The sequence below is a fragment of the Pelodiscus sinensis genome, chromosome 3, assembly GCF_049634645.1.
Source record: "Pelodiscus sinensis isolate JC-2024 chromosome 3, ASM4963464v1, whole genome shotgun sequence".
Classification (NCBI taxonomy): Eukaryota; Metazoa; Chordata; order Testudines; family Trionychidae; genus Pelodiscus; species Pelodiscus sinensis.
The window spans coordinates 102,434,569-102,454,945 of record NC_134713.1 but is presented as its reverse complement, the minus strand read 5'-3'; the positions used below and the strand labels follow the sequence as shown (position 1 = coordinate 102,454,945).

The 20,377-nt window shown below is 37.8% G+C and overlaps 1 protein-coding gene across 10 annotated transcripts in view; it reads right to left on the bottom strand.

Moving 5' to 3' along the window:
• The window catches only part of UTRN (utrophin), a 569,920-nt gene that overhangs the window by 282,357 nt on the left and 267,186 nt on the right, over positions 1 to 20,377 (bottom strand). For all 10 annotated transcript variants that reach the window (XM_075924350.1, XM_075924351.1, XM_075924354.1 and 7 more), the window contains one exon: positions 20,120 to 20,309. In XM_075924350.1, the coding sequence (XP_075780465.1) occupies positions 20,120 to 20,309 (190 nt within the window). The remainder of the gene's footprint in view (positions 1 to 20,119; positions 20,310 to 20,377) is intronic.

Sequence of the window (20,377 nt, the reverse complement as noted above, 5' to 3'; positions counted from 1 at the left end):
TGAAGCCACTCAGGAACTCTAAGTACTGCTTGAGGGAGACATTATGAAATAGTACCTCACATATGACTTTTATGCAGAGGTATGGGATTTGGGCTGAGGCAAGCTCACTTTTGAATGCTAGTAGGCAGAAAGAGAGAATTCTTGCACAGCAAAAGGGCAGATATCAAAAAGCACTGTGTGAAAAACTATTATAGATGATATCATATATCAAATATTGATCCAGTTCCTGTGAACACATGAAGTTCAAGGAAGTCAATTTTCCCATTAATCCAAAGCTCAGTCCGTAATAAAACTACCCTATATTTTATCTTCATTTTTCTTCCTTTTGTATTGACAAAGTTGTTTTCAACTCAACAAGCCAGACACACAACTAAACCTGATATGATTTCTAAAGAATGTCATGAAATACTTTTAAAAAAATACTGTTTCTGAAACATTAACACACACACACAGTGCCTGGCCTTGTCTTGTTTTCATTCTGCTTAAGTTTACTGTACTTTCTGAAAAAGAATGACTGATAGCCAAGTTAAATTATTAAAGCTGAATTCCTTTGTGCTCTCTCCCTGAGTAACACAAGTTTCGTTGACCAAAGCACTGTCCGCACCCGTGCTAAATTGGCAGGAGGAGCTGTCCCACAGACACAGCTTCTACCTCTCATTGAAGTGGAGTAATTTTGATGATAGCAGATAACTCTCCCATTGGCATGGCATCTCTTCACCAGACATACTATAGCAGCCCACCTCTGCCAGTACAATTGCACTGATATAGCACAATAATGTAGACTAGTCCTAAAAGAACAAAATGCCTCAGGTCTCAGCACCAGGTTGCACACAACTGTTCCCAACTGTGCAGGCTTCACACACAGTAATAGTTATATAGGCTTTATTTTATAACTTTGTTTTATATAGTTATATAGATTTCGTTTCATAAATTTTGTTTTGTAGCAGCTGCTAGGTATTAAAATACATTCTGTATTAAGTATAAGATAGTAAAAAATTGTTTTTAACTTTGTAAGTCTGTAAGAAATCCTGCTTGCTCCTTTGTAAGAGAGGTTGATTTCTCTGAAATGAACTGTTTTTGTGTGAGTGAGGAATTTGGGAAGACAAGAGACAGAAGATGGTCGAGGAGACGTCAACCCAGGCATCGGTAAAATTCAGGATGGCTGAAGAGGGGTAGAACTGACTACTCTAAATCAAGAGCTTATACCTGAATATGAGAAAATCAGCTGCAGTCATTCCCAGGATATTCATCAAAGTACTGATGGAGCATGACAATGGAAGAATCCTTGAGGTAAAACAATTAGATGACTTCAGCATAATGCTGCAAAAACCCATAGACTAACATTGGGATTTACAATAATAAAAGTGGAGAATGTAGCCATGAAACTTTGGGATAGTCCTATGAAGACAACTTTGGAGCATTAGACCATGGCCAACAGAACCCAACTCTTTCTTTCATAGTGCCCAGCCTAACTGGCCAGTAGGTTGACACGAGCACCAATAAGTCTAGTAACTATACCACTAGCTGCGGAGGGGAGAGGAGAGTGCACAAGTGCATATATGTGCACATGCTGTATTTACAATAAATGTGGCATATTGCCTTTTCCTCCTGAAAACTTATTTTGTGCTTCTTATAAGCATAACAATTGTACACCCAGTAGGATTTTGTCTAGATTGGTCTCAAAATGGATCAGACATCGAGGGCTCTTAAAGAACTATACCCCTTGTGAAAGCTACTGGTAGTAGATATCTTACAGTCAAAATTTGTTCCCAATATTTAGTCTACAGAACTTTTATTTGATATCATTACAGAACTCTGAATTATTACCCCCTTATTATACTGAATAATTTATCTCTATGGCTAGCAATTACACTCTTCAAATATTTGTAAATGGGTATGTAACATCCCAATGCTCAAATACTGGCTGAACTCTCCACATCTTTAGCACTTTTCATCTGTCTTTATAAACAGTTCCTCTAGTCCCCTGACCATTTCCTGCTCTTCTCTGATCTTCTTCCAGTTTATCACACTCTCTTTTGCTACAGATACTCGAACTCCAACATAATATTTGACATGTGGATAGATATCTCCCTGTCCTATGGCATAATGCCGGTGTGATTCGGCCCGGTTGCACTGGCTTTTAATTTCCTTCCCCTCCACCACCATACATACATCCAAAATCAAGTCAATTTGAGTTCAATTAAGATCTAACAGAAGACATTACCACTTCCTAAATTCCTCCCTCCCATTGAATATTTGTGTTTGAGTATTTTTCCCTACTTACATTCATTTTTCAAACTTCAATTTACTTTATATTTTTTACATTTTTAATCTTTACCTGTCTTGAGTTACTTCCCTGTTCTCAATGATGTTCAAAATTCTCCCAGTTTAGAATTAATGTGCTGTTTACCTCACCTCCAGATCATCAACCAGACCTAATGCAAACATTTATGAAACCACACTAACCACTATGTCCTGACTAAATACACCGCAATTCATTATAAGCCTGTGTTTAATGCACATTAGCCAGTTTATTCACCTAAGCCAGGGCTCATTCCAAATCAGTATCGGTTATTTCAGAATCAGACCAAGATATACAATATCAAATATTTTGCTAAAATCCAAATAGATTAATTCTGTTGTTTTCTCTTCACCCACAAATTTCATAATTCTAAAAGAGTCAATTTCTCTTTGGCAGTATCAATTGATAAACTTCTGTCTCTCATTTCTCAGCTCTGTTTTTCTGCAGATGTTAATTATTTCTCTCTCTCAATATTTCTTCCATTATTTTACTAGGGAAAGGGGATAAGCATATGAAGAACAGTAGTCCAGGGTGACTTACTTTCTTTAAAGATCAGTATTAATATGCTTTTTCTCCAGTCTTTCCAAGTACCCCATTAAGTTTTTCCATGACTTTCAAGTCAGTAGTAAATTTGACTAGCTTGTCAGTTCCTTAAATACTCTATCTTGCATGTAAACTGAGCCAGCTGAGTTGCAAATGTTCCCAAGTATTACATTGCCTGTTTTTTGTTTATTTTGTCAGCAGCAATTTGACCAGGATCTTTCGATCTTCATAGTTATGTCCAACAAGTAAATAAAGAAATGCAGACAGATTACAAACAGAACTTCAGTCTTCATTTTTCAATATTGTTTAATACTATTCTTAATTTATTAATTTCTCTCTAGTAATCTTTTCCTCTCATTTCTTATAGAAAGCCTTCCTATATCCTTTAGTCTCTCTCACTAGCATTCCATCAACCTATATTTGCTGCTCTTATTTGTTCCATGTAAATCTTCATTGACTGTGCATCATTCCTTTTTAGTTGCCTTAAATTTACAGTGCAGATTTTTTTAAATGACCTTTAGATCTTGGACTGGTGCTCCATAAAAGCATATTGGTCTCTAATTGTTCACTGCCTTCATATTTTTCAGCATTAATAGTGTTTCATTATCATACTTCCATCAGGTTTCTTCTTAATACTGCCTCCCATCTCACTTGATTTCTCAAAATTCACCCTCCTGAAATCTAATATCCTTACACTAGGGCTGTCTTTAAATCCATACCTTATGCAAATAGCTCATGGCCACTGTTTGTAAGGTCAGCTTTTGCTCTTCCATTTCTCAACAAGCTCTCTGGTGGTAGATCTTCACAGATGGAAAATCTGAGTCTCATGGTTTATCTACATAGCAAGTTACTAAGCAGCATGCCAGGTGTGATTCTAAAGCATGCCCACTTGCTGTTTAGTTATGTCCCATCTTGTTTAGTAAAATTCCCAAGTGCAGTAGCCATACTGTTGCACTTTCATTGTGCTCTTAAAGTGACCAGGCAGCTCTACCATTGTGAAGGGACTTTAAAAAAGACTAAGTTACATTTACTCTCATTTTAAGGTATATTCACACTGACAGAGAGATATAAAGCAGCCATAGTATAAATGAGAATCAGCTCAAAAAATTCTACATTTTAAGGTAATAAATGTGTCAAATGTGGTACGGGCATTTTTTTGATGATGTACATATGGTTGTACTTGTAATTCAGGAAGTATTAAGTAGTTATATAATACAGTAAGTATAATATCCCAGGGTTTTGGCCATTTCAAGAGTTGCTCAAGATTCTTGGTATCTCTCTCCTAGTGTCCTTTTACTCTGCTATTGGTTCTCCTTTTTGCCCCCATTTGATTACCTGTATTTCATCAGCTTGACAATACTTTACCAGATTCAAACCATTTAAATATTATGGGTGAAATCCTGGCTCCTGAAAAATCATGCATTGACTTCAGTGAGCCACAAGCCTTTTGCCGCAATTATCCCTTTGTGGATTTTTTTTTTTTACTTATTCACAGTCATGTTTTTCAAATTTCCATAAGAAGACTGTAGCATTCTGTACCTCCAAGCAACACCCTAGAGCCCACACATTCAAAATTCATATAACTATGATGTATTTCATTAAAAACGTGCCATGTAAGATATCATATGAAAAGGTCATAATAGTCTGAAACACATTCTTCTGTCAAAATATGTCTAACAGTGTGTAGAAAGTTATGAAATTTTGCTATATGGTTGTTACTAAAATATGTTCCAAGTTTAAGAGTCTCTACTGCTAGTGCCCCAGTGACAACAAAAGTGAACCACTCCCATGGGGGTGTTAAGCATCCATAAATGTAACATTGTCTAAAAGAAATACAATATTCCTTCTAATATGAATGTAAGCAAAACTTGAGATGTATTTCTTCCATTCCACTCAGCACCGATAAGGTGTCAACCGGAGTCTTATGTCCAGTTCTGGGGACTACACTAGGGGAAAAAAAGATATGGACAAAATAGAGAAAGTCTAGAGGAGATAAACAAAATTGATTAAAAATCTAGGATACATGACTAACAAGGAAAGATTGAAAAAAGTAGAAGTTTGTTTAGTCTGAAGAAGAAAACTGAGAGACGAGATAACACTCTTCAAATACATGAAGAGCTGTTATAAACAGAAGGATGACAAATTGTTCTCCTTAAGCATAAAGGCAGGACAAATTCAAATAGGCTTACATTGCAGTAAGGGAAATTTAGGCTAGATATTAGATAAAACCTCCTAATTGTAAGAGGTTGTTACCTAAGGAGGTTGTGAAATCTCCATTTTAGGAAGTTTTCAGGAACAGGCTAGACAAATACTTGTCAGGTGTAGATCAGGGGTCTCAAACTCCGAGCCCATAGGCCATTTGTGTCTGGAGCATTATTTCAATCTGGCTGGGGAGAGGGGGGTTCCCCTGTAGCCCAGCATGGGTGTGTGTCCAGACTCATCTCCCAAGCCCTACCCCTTCTGCCACAGCCCCCCCCCCCAAGTCCCCTCCCTCAAGAAACATAACCTCAGGGGTTACCAGCAGAGCCAGGCATAGGGTGGCAGCAGGAGTAGGGCTTTCAGTCCTTAATTACTATGATTCTATACTTCAACATTATGTCTTAGTATACTCAATTACAGTGCTTAGTGAAAATAAACAGCAGAAAAGGAAATTCATTTTTAAAATATGAATTTATACAATAAGAATTTGAATGCTTGGTTCTGAGGCATCATTAATCTTCACAAGTGAGGAAGCTGATAATTCATGTAACTTGTGTGGCACTTCAGAAGAAAAGTTTCATACTATATCATTGTATGTATATATTTTTATAATGTTTTAAACCTTTTTTGATTTGACACATTGTTCAGAAGACTATTCTCTCTGATATATCTGCTCTCTTTCCCATTCTTTCTCCTAACTGGTCTGCATATGTGCTATTAGCATGTGTCATAATTCTCCAACAACATAATACATATTTCAAAATGTTGCCTACATTTACCTGATAGAGCTACAACATTTTATTGTTTTTCTAACAAGCATTCATAAAAGTTTTTTAATTTCATATAGTGTTTTCATAAATGATGTTGTCATTTTGACCGTAATGGAAAGATCTGTGAAAGTTTCATACCTTCTCGGGAAGCAATTTTTCTAGTTTTCATTGATAATTTTATCCACTCCCAAAAATACCTGAAAGCAGTTTGGACATAACAGTAGAAAAAAATGCTCTTTGAACAATCTTGCATTGGATACCACGTCTTTTCAGTTATCCTCTCTTACTTCTGAATTTTATGGTGCAATAAGCTATTTTTATGTTTTAAATTGTGTCTGAAAAATAAAGCAGAGTTAACCATTGAATGATCACATTATAGTATGTTCTGGTCCTACATAACTGTTGTGCTGCTACACATAGCAGTTATGTCCAATGTATAACAGTTCTATAGCAGATTCAATGGAGGATCATCAGAAAAAGAGTTCAACATTCTTTATCTCTTTTTGTGGAGAAGTCCAAGGAGAAAAAAGAAATACCTCACATATGAAATATTAACCTGAACTTAGAATTTTGTATAATTTTCCTTTTCAAGGAAAGGCTCAGGGAGTTCTCTGGTTAACAAATTTATAGCCTGAAGACTGAATTTTAAGTTATTATTATACCACACTGCTAAATTAGAAGAACAATTTTGATTACAATATGAAGATAATATCTGTTTTTTATTAATGATGCTTTTAATTAGAAAAAGCACACAGTTTATCTGGGCATTCGTATAGTTGATGCTAATTTCTTTGTCATTGCCAACTTTTTCACTAACCTCAGAGGGGTCTTCTTTTACATGGAATGTAATTAGTATTTCCTATGTTATGCAACAAGAAAAAAAAAACAGTGAAGCATTCAGCACCCCATTAATGATTATATAACTTCCCATGCAGAATTTAACTATTAGCTCTATATATTTCCACAAATATACAAAACAAGTACATACTGCATTTTTTCAACAGTTTGAGGTGGAGACAACAACTTGAGTGTACTTAATTATTTCCTTAAAAGATGTTGCAATTTAATTCATCACCAATCTCACATACCACTGCCTTACACTGACACCTGCTGGAAGTGTTTAGGATTGTAAATATTTCCTTTTCTATCAGTGCCGGATAAGGTAAACTTCAGCTTCTTTGAACATAAGGCTGTCTTTAACAGTACCAAATCCTATGTTTTAAAGACAAACATACGTTGCGTAATTTTCAGATACACAAATTCTCTAGAGCTTACCGTTGTCAGAAAATATGTTTTAAATAGCAGCTTCTTTAAGGTTTTTAGAATTTCTGATAGATTTAAACTTAGCAAACTGACTAGTTTCTAGATTCCCATTCCATTTAGTAGATAATTATTTCTGCTACTGCCTCCCTTCTATAGGATTGAGTACTGTCAGCTTGACAAAAATTCTTGTTATAAGGTAGTTTATATAAATATAAAAATGACTAAAAGGATGCTTTATGTATAGATTCATATTTCCTAATCATTTGGTAAAAAAATTAGAATGAATTTTACTTGTCCATTAATAAAAAACTGCTTTATTTGCATGACAAATGTCTTTACCAAAGCAAATAACAGAAAAGTACTGAAGCAGACATACTTAAATAACTCTATTTACACAAACTAGGTATTCTCAATTATTGATATCTATGACTTGATACAGCATTTACCTATATTTACTTGAATTGGGAACAATTTCAAAAGTATATACAAAGGGATTATAATCAATCATTCTCACATGCCAGAACTCTACCAGTACAAATTCTATGAAACATCTATCACTTTATGGTCAAGTATATAAGTAATGAAAAAAGGTAATGAAAGATTATAAAGCATTTGGGAATGCCTTCATAGCTTATTTCACCTCCAAATTTCCCCTCAAAAGAAAATGCATCTCATATTGCTGCAAAACTTCAAGCTTAGCAGTTAGCAATGTGTCACTTTCCAATCTAACAAAAATTAACACTGAGAAATTTTCAGTCTACCTTTAGATATGCACTGCTTTACATACCTCACATGTAATGTATTCTCAGTATAAAATAAAAAGATTTTAAAATTTCATAAGAACGGATAGCCAACACTTGGTTCAGAGACAGCCAAATGGATTTTATGGCAATAACAAAATATCTTTTTTCTCATGGCTATGCATCTCTCCCAATTTTTGTTCTGTGAAAGTCATGAAAAGTGAATCCACCTGTTAGGTTCCAATAAAGACTGTTACACACACACACACACACACATGCGCGCACACACGCACACACATCCCCCCCATAAAGTTACTGTTATTTTTTAAAAACTGCTTGAAACACTTCCACAACAATGAAGTTGTCCAATGTCCCAGAGCATTGTACTGTACAATATTACGGTACTGCTGGAATCTGAACATTCAGTCTCTAGGAATGAGATAAGAGTTCTAGTAAAACAAAGTTGTCAGATCTATCAACCTGATTTTCATCTCACTTTTTTCTTTTAATTTTGTAGAATACTACACAATGAAGTAGTGCTAAGTACTAGCACTGTTTACTAACATGCTGAAATCATATGGTGTTTAAAGTTTATTTCTACTTTAAAAAAATGGAGCAAGCTTAAGTATCCTGGACAATAGCTAAACAGGAGTTAAAAAACTACAAGACATTTACCAGAACTTAACCATTCTCCAAAAAAATTGACTTTTAGGGAAGATAATTAATGTTAACCATTTCTCCTCAGAAATCTTTACACGTTAGCCAAACAACAATATTTGGCTCAAAAAACCTCAATGAATGCACTTAATACAATATGTTTCACATTTCTGAATGATTCACATATATATATATAGACAACAAAATATAACAGGCTTTCAAAATGTACTGTTTAGAATAGGAAGCCTTTTTTGCCATCCATCCCATCTGTTGGCTTTTTCAGATAAAAGGTCAGTTCTCAGACTCCTGAAGATCTGGTTTTCCCCATTCTTTTTACTCACCTTACAAAGCTTTTGGTAACGTGGGGAAGAAACTGCCATCCTTTGCAAGCGATGCAACAACACCACAACTTTCTGCAGAGACGTTCTCACCACAGCCATCATTTTAAGTTTGCCACACTTCTGAAGACACCTCAGAATTTGCATTATATATGAAGAGCAACTATCATTTCCTCCTGGTCACTGGACAATGATTTGTCAGCTCTCTGAGCATGCTCGCTTCCAGGTTTGCTTTTGAAAGCTACAAGGCTTTCTATGTCTCAAAGGCAAAGGAGGCTGATACAGCACAAGTTTATCTCAATTAAAAACAAAATCCAAGAAAATAAACCCCTTCACAGACCCTTCAAGCCAGTATTTACTCAGCTCAGCATGCACAGAGAACAAATGAAGTTGTTGAGCAAGCCGAGTGGCTGCTATCACACACACTAAATAGCAGAGAAGGTTATTAACTGAAACATTAAAGCTGCAAAAACAAAACAAAATTCCCATAGGAAGGCAGCTCCAAATATCCCAGTAATTCTTCCCTTGTAGCCGTTTTATGCTGAGAATGAGACACAGAGAAAGCGGCATTCACTCCCTCATTCTGGAGAAGGATGTTCTTGCTCTCAGACTAAATGCAGCTCTGGCAGAGCTGTAGAGTGAGTGAATAACAGACCGAGTTATCAATCTTGAGAGAAGAGCAGAGGGATACCTGCCCTAATTATATCAGCCATATGTTAAGGGCTAATAAATCACATACAGGCACGTCTCAAAGATAGATTATCTAATACAAAAGGAAAAACTGCTGGGGACAAATCTCTTTCCTGTGAAAACTCTCTTAAAGCTAATTTATCCAAAGGGCTCCCAAATGAATAATTTCCATGTCAGTAAGTATGAATGTTTTTAAGATGCCATTTCCAATTAGAACCCCTTCCTGAATGACTCATTAAGAAATAGAAACAGGAGTGAGAATATTTTTTTGCAAACTGAACATTTCAAGTCACAGTCAGAATCCATAGACAGTGTCTCCACTGCCTTAGAATCATGAGAGGCAACACTTTGACATATATTCACCATAAAGCAGTATTACTTAAAGCAAGCTAACAGCAGAAATAAGACACTACAGGATGGGAATATTTTTATACCTATAACATACTCCAGGTGTAATCCAACCTATGTATGTAGCCATATTAAAGCATCACCACATACAGCCATGTCTTACTGCTTAGAGAGGCGAGTCAATAAAGATATTTTCATTTCTGATAGAGGTGCTGCCAGAAAAAACATTCACAAACATCACCACAGCAGGAAGCAAAACAGCCAGAGTAAATAATGAATAACATCACTGCCTCAAAACAGAGACAGATCCAACTTTGATTAGCGCAGGTAAGGCAGTCAATGCAACCTGGTAAAAATCAGTGTTCTACAAACCTATCTAAGAAGAGGGTGCAATGATGAAGAACAACCAATGACCAAAACTCTACTGAATTATTGTTTTCATTCACTTCATGGCTTCCACTATCATTGCACCTTAAAAATTCTCCAAACAAAGGGGGGGAAGAGTCACATTCCACATCTCTGTGAGGGAAAGGGAAATGCGCGGATAGTATTGGATACAACTACAATAAATGCTGAAAATATCAAATTAGCATAGTAATTAGAATGTGGGGTCTCCACCTGAGGATCACAGAGTTACCGATAATTCCAGTGACTCATGACCACCTTTTCTTTCTTTATAGATATATAAGAGAAGAGGAATATACAGAAACTACAGATATTTCCAGACAGGTCAGACTATGGTCCACCTTGTCCAGTGTCCTGATTCCAGCAATGGCCCATGACAGAGATTCAGGGGATGCATAAAAAACAGGGCAACTATAAAGTGATCCACCATTGTCTTTTACTTCCTCATTTATGGCAGTCAGAAGTTTAGATTCACCACTAAATTTGTATCAGCACAGAGCTCTACTAATAGCTACTGATGGACCTATTCTCCATCAACTGACCTAGTTACACTTTTAGCCATGATAGTATGCCACAGCAATGAGTTCCACAGGTTAGTTTCGCATTGGTGTAAAAAAAGTATTTCCTCTTGCTTGTATTCCATGTACTGCCATTAATTTAATCAGGTGAGCCCTGGTTCTTGCATTGTGCGAAAGGGCAGAGCTTCTCTATTCACAGCTTCATACCATTTATGATTTTACAGACCTTTTTCATATCCTTCCTTAGTTGTTTCTTTTTAAAATGAACAACACTGATTTTTTTAGTCTCTCCTCATATGAAAGATGTTCCATACCCTTAATTATATTTTTTGCCCTTCTCTGAACCTTGATGAGTTCCACCCTATCTTTTTCAAAATGGGGCAACCAGAACTGCATGCAGTATTCAAGTTGTGGGTGTGCCTCATGGCATAATGATATTTTCTATTTTTATCTCATCTATTCCTAATAGTTCCTAATGAATTGTTAGCCTGACTACTGCTGTGACTTGGATGCATAGTTCTCTGAAAACTTCCATGATGATTCCAAGATCTCTTCATTTGGTGGAGTAACAGGTCCACCTGTTGGTGAGTGCCCTGCTGCAGCCAAGTGGCACTGTGCAGCATCCTTGCCTGGTTGTTGGGTTGCCCTCAAAGTCCTGGAACCAGGGCCTGACTAGCCCTGTCCACAGTGCTAGTAAGTCTCCGCTTGTGGCTGGTCTTTGGCCACTGCATCTGGGTTTTACCCAGATCTAAGCTCAGCTCACAGTGGGAGCTAGCCATAGTGCTGATCCACCAGTCAGGGTACGGACCTGGCTGGGTCAAGCTCCTGAAGGGAACTGGCAGGCCCCAGCCCTGCACCTTCTTTTATATCCCTTTGTAGGGTCTTGATTGGCTGCCGCAGACAAAGCCACTCTATAGTGCCTGGAGGACCTTTTCTCTGCTCCTCTTGCTAGGATGGGGGGAGGCAAGGCCGCTAACCTCCTGTAGGGGGCGTTGGGACCTAGTCCATCCCATCACAGGTGGTAACATCTAATTTAGTACCCCTCACATTATAATCATAGTTGAGTTTATTTTTTCCATTACTATACATTTAATGTTGAATTTCATGGGCCATTCTGTTTCTCATCCAGTTTTGGGAGATCCCTCTAATTCCTCAGTCTGCTTTGGACCTAAACTTTTTTGAAAAATTTTAGATCATCTTCATATTTTTCCACTTCACTGTTCCCCTTGTATTCCAAATAATTAATGAATCTGTTGAAAAGCACATGTCTCAGTAAAAACCCATGGGGGACAGTTCACTTCTCTCCACTGTAAAAACTGACCATTTATTCTGACCCTTTATTTCCCATCTTTCAACTGGTTCCTGATCCACAAGAGAACTCTCCCCCTTATATTTCATGGCTACTAATTTTCCCTAATAGCCTTTGATGAGGGAGCAAGTCAAAGGCTTTCTGAAAATCTAAACATAACTATATAGACTGGATCACCCTTATCCACATGCTTATTGATCCCCTCAAAGAATTTGAATAGATTGGTGGGGCATGATTTCTCATTATAAAAGCAGTGTTGACTCTTCCCCAACAAATCATGGTTATCTAGGTGCCTGACAATTTTGTTCTTTACTTTAGTTTCTGCCCATGTGCCCCATGCAAAAGTTAGGCTTATAGGATAGTAACTGGCAGTATCTCCTTTTTAAAAATCAGAATCACATTATATACCCTCCAGCATCTGGTACAGAGGCTGATTTCAGTGACAGATTACATGCCACAATTGTTAGTTCTGCAATGGGAGTTCCTTCAGAATATGGTGGTGAACACCAACTGCTCCTAGTGATTTATTAGTGTTGAATTTGTCCATTTGGTCTAAAACCTTTTCTACTGACATCAGTTTGGGACAGTATTTTAGACAGGATGCCCAAAGAGAATCTCTGATGTGAGGATCTCCCCCACATCCTCTGCAGTAAAGAGCAAAGCAGAGTATTAATTTAGCTTTTCCTGCAAATGCTTCTTTAACTCCTTTGTCGTTTATTGGCTCCTCTGCCTGTTTGGCACACTTTGTGCTTCTGATGTATTTGATTTTATTTATTTATTTATTCATTTTACTGTTAGTTTTTTCATCTTTAGCTTCTCAAATTCGTCCTTGGCCTGCCTCATATTTTTACATCTTACTTGCCAGAGTCTGTGTTCCTTCCTATGTCTTGATTAGGATGTATCTTTCAAATGTTTAAAGGATATCTTTCTGGCTCCAAAGCCATCGATTAATTTGCTGTTTAGCCATAGGGTTATTCTTTTGGTCCTCCACCTAACTTTTTTTATTTCGGTTATACATTTATATTCCAAATTAAAGGATTCAAACTTATCTTTGAAAACGTGGGGGTCACGGAACAGAAGAGTTTTGAGTCACTGAATTAGGATATGAGATCTGGTACACAGCGCAGGATGAAGATGGGATTGGAGGCTGAGCCTAGTACTGTATGCTCCTTTTAAAACAGCAGAGTTGAATATATTCTATAGAGCTAGAACACAATTTACCTGTTCACTCAGAATATACACGCTTGTTTTCAGTACATAGCCTGAATGGATAGCTGATGTTAGAATAGCTGATTTCAGCTTAGTTTGAAAATTTGAAAAAAATTAAATACGACTACATATCTCCTATTTATCAGCATATTATCTATGGGAACATCTTCATACACCTTTCTGTGTGTCAGTCAGGATGATATGTAGTCAATTAAAAATAGTGTTAAGGCTCTGATGAATTCACAGAACCTCAGGTATTGCATAGCTTTGAAGCAAACACTTTCTGCATTGTTCTGTTTGAAATGTTTCAGTTGCTGACATATTTCCATTCAGATGGATATGATCAGCTTGAAGAAGATTCTATGACCTCTGCCTTGATTCCCTCCGAGGCAATCAGTTCTTCCGCCTTCTGAATTCTCCCTTTTCTGAGAAATACACCACAACAAAGGAATAGGATAAATTAAATACTTATCATCCTTAGTCTTTACTTGCTTTTGTGTTTTTATTATTTCTTTATTCTCTGCTTGCATTCTCTGTTTCATTCTTTTATCTCCATATTAAATTAAATCTTCAACTGTGTATTTTAGAGAGTTTGTCTATTTGATCAAGAACTCCTCCTAAACGATAAAAACTAGGATCACTAAATACGGTATGCAGTTTCCTCTTATAACTTAAAGCAACATAAAAGTTAGTCACTCCAGGAAAGTGGGATGTGCCTGCAATGAGATTGCTTTTCATAAAACCATACAGAAAGGAGACAATCACCAAATCAAGTACAGTCCTCAAAACTGACATGGAATCATAGAACTGAAACCTTGAGAAGTCATTGAGTCGTCCTCTGCGTCTAGACCATCCCTGATAGATATCTATCTAACCTGCTCTTAAATGTCTTCAGTGATGGAGATTCCACAACCTCCCTAGGAAAATTATTCCAGTGTTTAACCACTCTGACAGTTAGGAAGCTTTTCCTAATGTCCAATCTAAACCTCCTTTGCTACAATTTAAGTCCATTGTTTCTTCCTATCCTCAGAGGCCAAGGAGAACGTGTCTCCCTCTTCCTTGTGACACCCTTTTAGATACCTGAAAACCACTATCATGTCCCCTCTCAGCCTTCTCCTTTCCAAACTAAACAAGCCCAATTCTTTCAGTCTTCCCTCATAGCTCATGTTCTCTACACCTTTCATCATTTTTGTTGCTCTTCTCTGGACCTTCTTCAATTTCTCCACATCTTTCTTGAAATGTGGTGCCCAGAACTAGACACACTACTCCAATTGAGGTCTAATCAATTCAGAGTAGAGCAGATGAATTACTTCTCATGTCTTGGTCACAGCACTCCTGTTAATGCATCCCAGAATCATGTTTGCTTTTTTTGCAACAGCGTCACACTGTTGACTCATATGTAGCTCATGATCCACTATGACCCCTAGCACTCTTTCCTTCCTAGACAGTCGCTTTCCATTCTGTATGTGTGAAACTGACTCTTCCTTCCTAAATGGAGTACTTGCATTTGTCCTTATTAAGCTTCACCCTATTTACTTCAGACCATTTTTCCAATTTGTCCAGATCATTTTGAATTATGACCCTATCCTCCAAAGCAGTTGCAACCCCTCCCAGCTTGATATTATCTGCAAATTTAATAAGCGTACTCTTTATGCCCATATCTAAATCGTTGATGAAAAGATTGAACAAAACCAGTACCAAAACAGACCCCGCAAAACCCCACTTGTTATGCCCTTCCAGCATGATTGTGTACCATTAATGCTGGTACATACTCTCTTACAATGGTTATCTAGCCAGTTATGCAGCCACCTTATAGTAGCCCCCATCTAAGTCGTATTTGCCTAGTTTATATATGTACATAACTGAGTGAATGTTGAAAAATAGATTGAATCAAGATGAGTCAGAACAATAGGATGGACATGGAATAGATTTTCTCCTCTAGAAACCTTACAGAAAGGATAAAATGGAGAAACGGAGAAATCTGGAATATTGCTCTGTTTTGTCATAGCTTAAAGATTTGAAAATGAGAAGAAAATATTATTGGAAACCAAACTGACTAGATATTCCAAAATATTATTGGAAGCCAAACTGAATACACAATAGCCCTTATGTGTAAAAACAAAGGGAATGATAAAACTTCATAGGGATAAAGATGGAATTCCTGAGTTATGGACCCAGGCAACACCAGATAAATCTTCTAGTATTATATATTTTCTTTGTCTCTAACTATTTTCTCTCCTCTTCCTGCCTGCTCTTCATTTTCTCATTCCAGGCTCTATCCCTTGCTCACCTACCCCAGGTCCTGTATGTGCACATCCCCCTCCTTGTACCTGTGCTAATGCCAGCCTGCTCTTTTGCACCCTGTGTTTAAGATGAGATAATCCCTTCTGTATAGAGTCTAACTAGAACCAGCCATCTCCCTTTAATCTGATAAACTGATTATTCTACCCGAGACTAACCTGCTCTACCACAGACTGTGCATTGACTGGGTGCTCCCATGAACACAGGTTATTTTTCCTAGAACAATTTTTCCAATAGATCTCCCAGCTGGCCTTTTTGCTTCCCACTTCATTGTTCTCACCTCCTCACTGGCTTTGCATTAGTGAATCAATTCTTCTGCTCATCAGTAGCCATTTCTTCAACTCATCTTCACTGAACATGGACAATGGAAACATCATAAAAGATCAATCACCACCTAATTTCCAGAGCATGGACCACCTACCTTTGCATCCAATCTTTTTATAGTCTCCTAGCGATTAGTACCATTTTGACTATCTTGCTTCTGTCATCCATCACAAAGTCTATTCCTTCAACCCTCGACCCTGACTTACATTTCATGACTGATGCCGCCAATTCCTTTCCCATGCCACCGAACACTTCTGGACTTCCCAGGGCCAAACATGTTTCTTCTACTGTAAGTCTGCCCTCTCTCTTTCAACTGTTCCATTTTCTGTGTTACCCAATACCTCAACCACCATTTCATCTAATACATACAAGGAATTAGACTACCAATAATAACAAGGTTGAGTTAGTTTCATAACTTTTTTAAAAACTTTTTCCTAGTGATTTTGGAATCATCAAATTATGTAACAGATAACTCATGAAAATATGGAACCTAGGCATGTTACTCTAGTCTTCTCTTCTATTATTTGGTAAGCCCTCACTTGTGGCTTGTTTCAAATTCAATAGTAAGATCTTCCTTCAGTCACCATGTTTTCCAAAATGTTTGAATATCACTCAGCACAATGGAGATGTGACTGGAATCCTTTAGAGTTAGCTCAGTAGTAATATACTATACAAATGCATAGCAAGGGGGAAGGAAAACTGCTATTCTACCCACAAACTTGCTCCAGTTTACGCTTTACGTTCAGGGGCATTGTTTCTCATTAATTTTTAGTATTAAAAAAGCTTCATGTAAGGAAACAAAAGACTTCCACAAAGCCTACGTCACTGACCCTGTAGTGTACACCTTGAGATGCAAAGCAGTCTAGCTAGCTTTGTCACAATGCAATGGAACATACCCACTAAAAGAGATGCTACTGTAACTGATGGTCCAGTTTTAATGGAAAAGACATGTATAAAAAAATGTTCTTCCAGAAATAAACATAAAACAACAATCGAGTTTTGCCTACAAGTGGCTATCAAAGTTTCACTGATGATGTGTCAATTTGAACCCCGTGTAAAATGCTATTCAATCAGCACACAGTTCTCCTAAAGTTTCTCATGAGAGCAAGGACAGTATGAGCACGCTACACGTTTTGTAATCAATTTGATTTAGGAAATACAGGCTACATCTAGATTGCAGCGCTTTTCGAAAGCTATGCCCTGTCCAAGGAACACATCCACTTTTCCGAAAAAAATCTCGGAAAAGTGGACTCAGTCTTTCACCGCTCCTGTAAACCTCGTTGTAGTCTAGACATAATCATAGTCTCTTGTACACTTAAACACATAAAATGGTGAGAGAAACAGAATTCTGTGCTACTGTATATACCACAACACCAAGGAAAACAGATATTTTAAATGTGAACAGATATTGTGGGTCTTTCCTTTCATATTACAAGAAAGATCAACCGCACAGTGCTGAAATCAACAAGAGACAAATGTCTGAAAACACAGAAACACCCTTGGAATTATTACATCAATACAATAACATGAAAATCTATACTTTTAGAAGACTAATGTTCATCAAAAAGATAAAGTGACCTTGAAAGCTGAGGGGAAGGAATGTATTTAAAAAGTCACTGAGCTATGAGAGCCTTTGATATGTGCTAAAGTTAAACCTTTTATATTTGAAAAGGAACTTAAAATTGTGTGTTGCCTCATGAGCAGATTAGTTGACTATGTTCCCTCTTCTGTGAAGACCAGAACAGAGCACAGCCATGAGAAAGAACAGTTAAGGTACTACAATAATGGAGGAGGATAGGTAGCTGTGCTAACCTGTCTTAGCCCCAAGCTGTCACCTCTAGCATCTCTGTAGTCAGAAAACAAAAAAAATTGAGGAGAGTCTGTAGCTACAGGAAGAGGAGCTAGCATTCAGTTTCTCCACTAGCGTGCAAAATTGATATCTGTGCTCCTCCACAAAAGATTTCTTCCATTTTAAAAATAAAAACTTTGTACAATTACAGAGAGTTGATCACATGACATGACACAGACGCCGAAATAAGGGATTCTTTCTTTATCACCTTACCCCTTGTGTACTCATTTACATCTGTGCAGAGAGGTAGAATATTATGATTTACCCTTTACACGGGTGTAAGTTAGGGATGTAAGGAACCAGTCGACCACCCGATAAGCTTAGGCTTATTGGGTAGTCAAGTCACTACTCAACTAGTTGCTTCCTCCTCCCCTTGCTTCCTCTGTATCAGAGGCACCCAAGAGAGAGGGGCAGGAGCTGGTGCTGAGGGGAGCCAGCTTAAAAGCTGGTTCCTCCCACCACTGACTCCATGGGGAAGCGGAGGAGGCAGAGGTGCAGCAGGGAAAACAGAGCGAATGGGGACTGAAACAGTCCCCACATACACAGGATCTTGATTTCTGCCCCTCTTCCTTTGAAATGTATAGGAACCGCAGGCAGCTCTTGTACATTTCAAAGGCAGAGGCACAGCGGGATAGCAAGCACCCCCCTAATCGACCAATCACGTAGTTGATGGAAATTCCAACAACTACTCAATTAGCTGATTAATCAAAATTTAACTTCCCTAGTGTAAGTGGCTCTACACAGCAATGGAGAATCAAGCTGTCCACATACCACACTCAGTTGCCCATTTCAGATACCTTACATCTCCTGTTGGTATACATTGTTACAGTGGTTCCAAACTGTGCTGCATTTATCTCCTGATTTTGTGATTATTTTACTCATGGGAAGCTTTAGAAAAGGGAGAAAATGGCAATTCAGACAAGTGAATTACCATGGCACAATAGTTTTGTGAAAAATCACGTATCTGGAGTCTTCATTAAAGTATTGGCCATATTATATTTCCCATTGCCGTAAACTGCTCTTTCCCTAGACACTTGTACTATCACAAATTTTAGATTAGTTAGTTTAATTAAATTCAATGTAGATATGCTTAGCTCAACTGCATGACAGATTCTAACAAGCCCTTCTTCATTAAACTATTCTAGTGCCATCATCTTAGACCAAGAAAAGATATTATTTCAAACTTGGAACTGGATTGTATGGCTGACCTACCTATTGTGCTTTCTTTCCCCATAGAAAAAAAATACATTACATTAAATAATGACTGACAATGAAAAGTGACATATTTTAGAAATCAGGAAGAAAGGGGGAAGGGATTTCACATTATGTCAACGGGTAAACCAAAGAATCCATATTTCTTTAGAAAACATTTTAACCATTTATCTCCTAGAACAAATGAGGAACATGAAAAATTATTTTAATCTAGTGCGATCCAACCTTTTCAGACTGAGGCTCAAACATACCATTACACAGAGGTCAAGTGTCTCCAATCAACCCTTTTGTACATATATTCTGGCATGCTCTTCTCCAATTATGTCCCTAAGGCAGAGTCCATGTTTTCCTTCCCACATAGTCCAGTAACAGGGGCATGTTGGGTACAGAGAGGGGGAGTAGCTGGAGTTTGCCTACCTTGGGAGAGTCCTTCTGGCCTTTCCTGAGTGGCTGGGGGTGGAGGGGGAGAGAGAACACCTCTCTTTTTTAGCTATTTCCCTAGGCTCAGGTAGAGGCATTACAACTCCTATTCTGTTATTGCTAATTTTCCTAGTCTGGCAAGAAAGTAGGCAATGGAGAAAGCAGAGCCACTTTCTCCCCTCACTCCCATATAATGCAGCTCGTGATGAGCAAGGGAGCTGCTGAGCAACAGTAAAGGGATAGCAACTGCTCAAAGCAGTCCCAGCTAGCAATAACTTTGCTACTGGGGCTGCAGGGAAAGTGTCTGGGAGGAGGGGGAATGCGGGAGACAGCTGAAGAGGCCATCTCCTATACCTGTGCTCCCTAGTGCAGGACAGAGTCAAGCACTTTGGTTAAATAATGACTGGGATTAGCTCAGGGAGCACATTTTCCATTCAGAACATACATTTGCTTCCTAATACAACTTCCCAGAAGGGTCACAATTTAGTGCCTGAGCAATACAGATGACCCAGGAATCAGTCTGGACATCCCTGTTTTCATCTCTAATAAGGATTCTTAAATTCATTGAATCAATAACTCCATCCCTGTCCACTGTCACTCTGAAATATTGTTTTATTGAATAAGATGCAGGATTTCCAGTTTATTAAGCACCTTTCCCTGCTCAGGTTCACAAAAGCAGGAAAGCAGAAAACAACAACAACAATAATCTCTCATGCTCTTACCTGTATCTGTTTTTTCAATTCCCCAGTACAGGCACTGTCCTCCAGAGCATTCTCCCGCTGGGATGCATCTGCAAGGACATTAACTGTAGTTTCTGCCTCTTGCATCCACTTGACGAAGCCCTCTAGATCCCTGAGTAAGGTTTGCACTATCTTCAGTTCAACCTCCAAGGCATTCTGCCTATCACCAGTTCTGAAAGCACACAAGACACATCTGAATTATTTTTTCTTCATGACATTTTATGAGAATCATAAATAAAT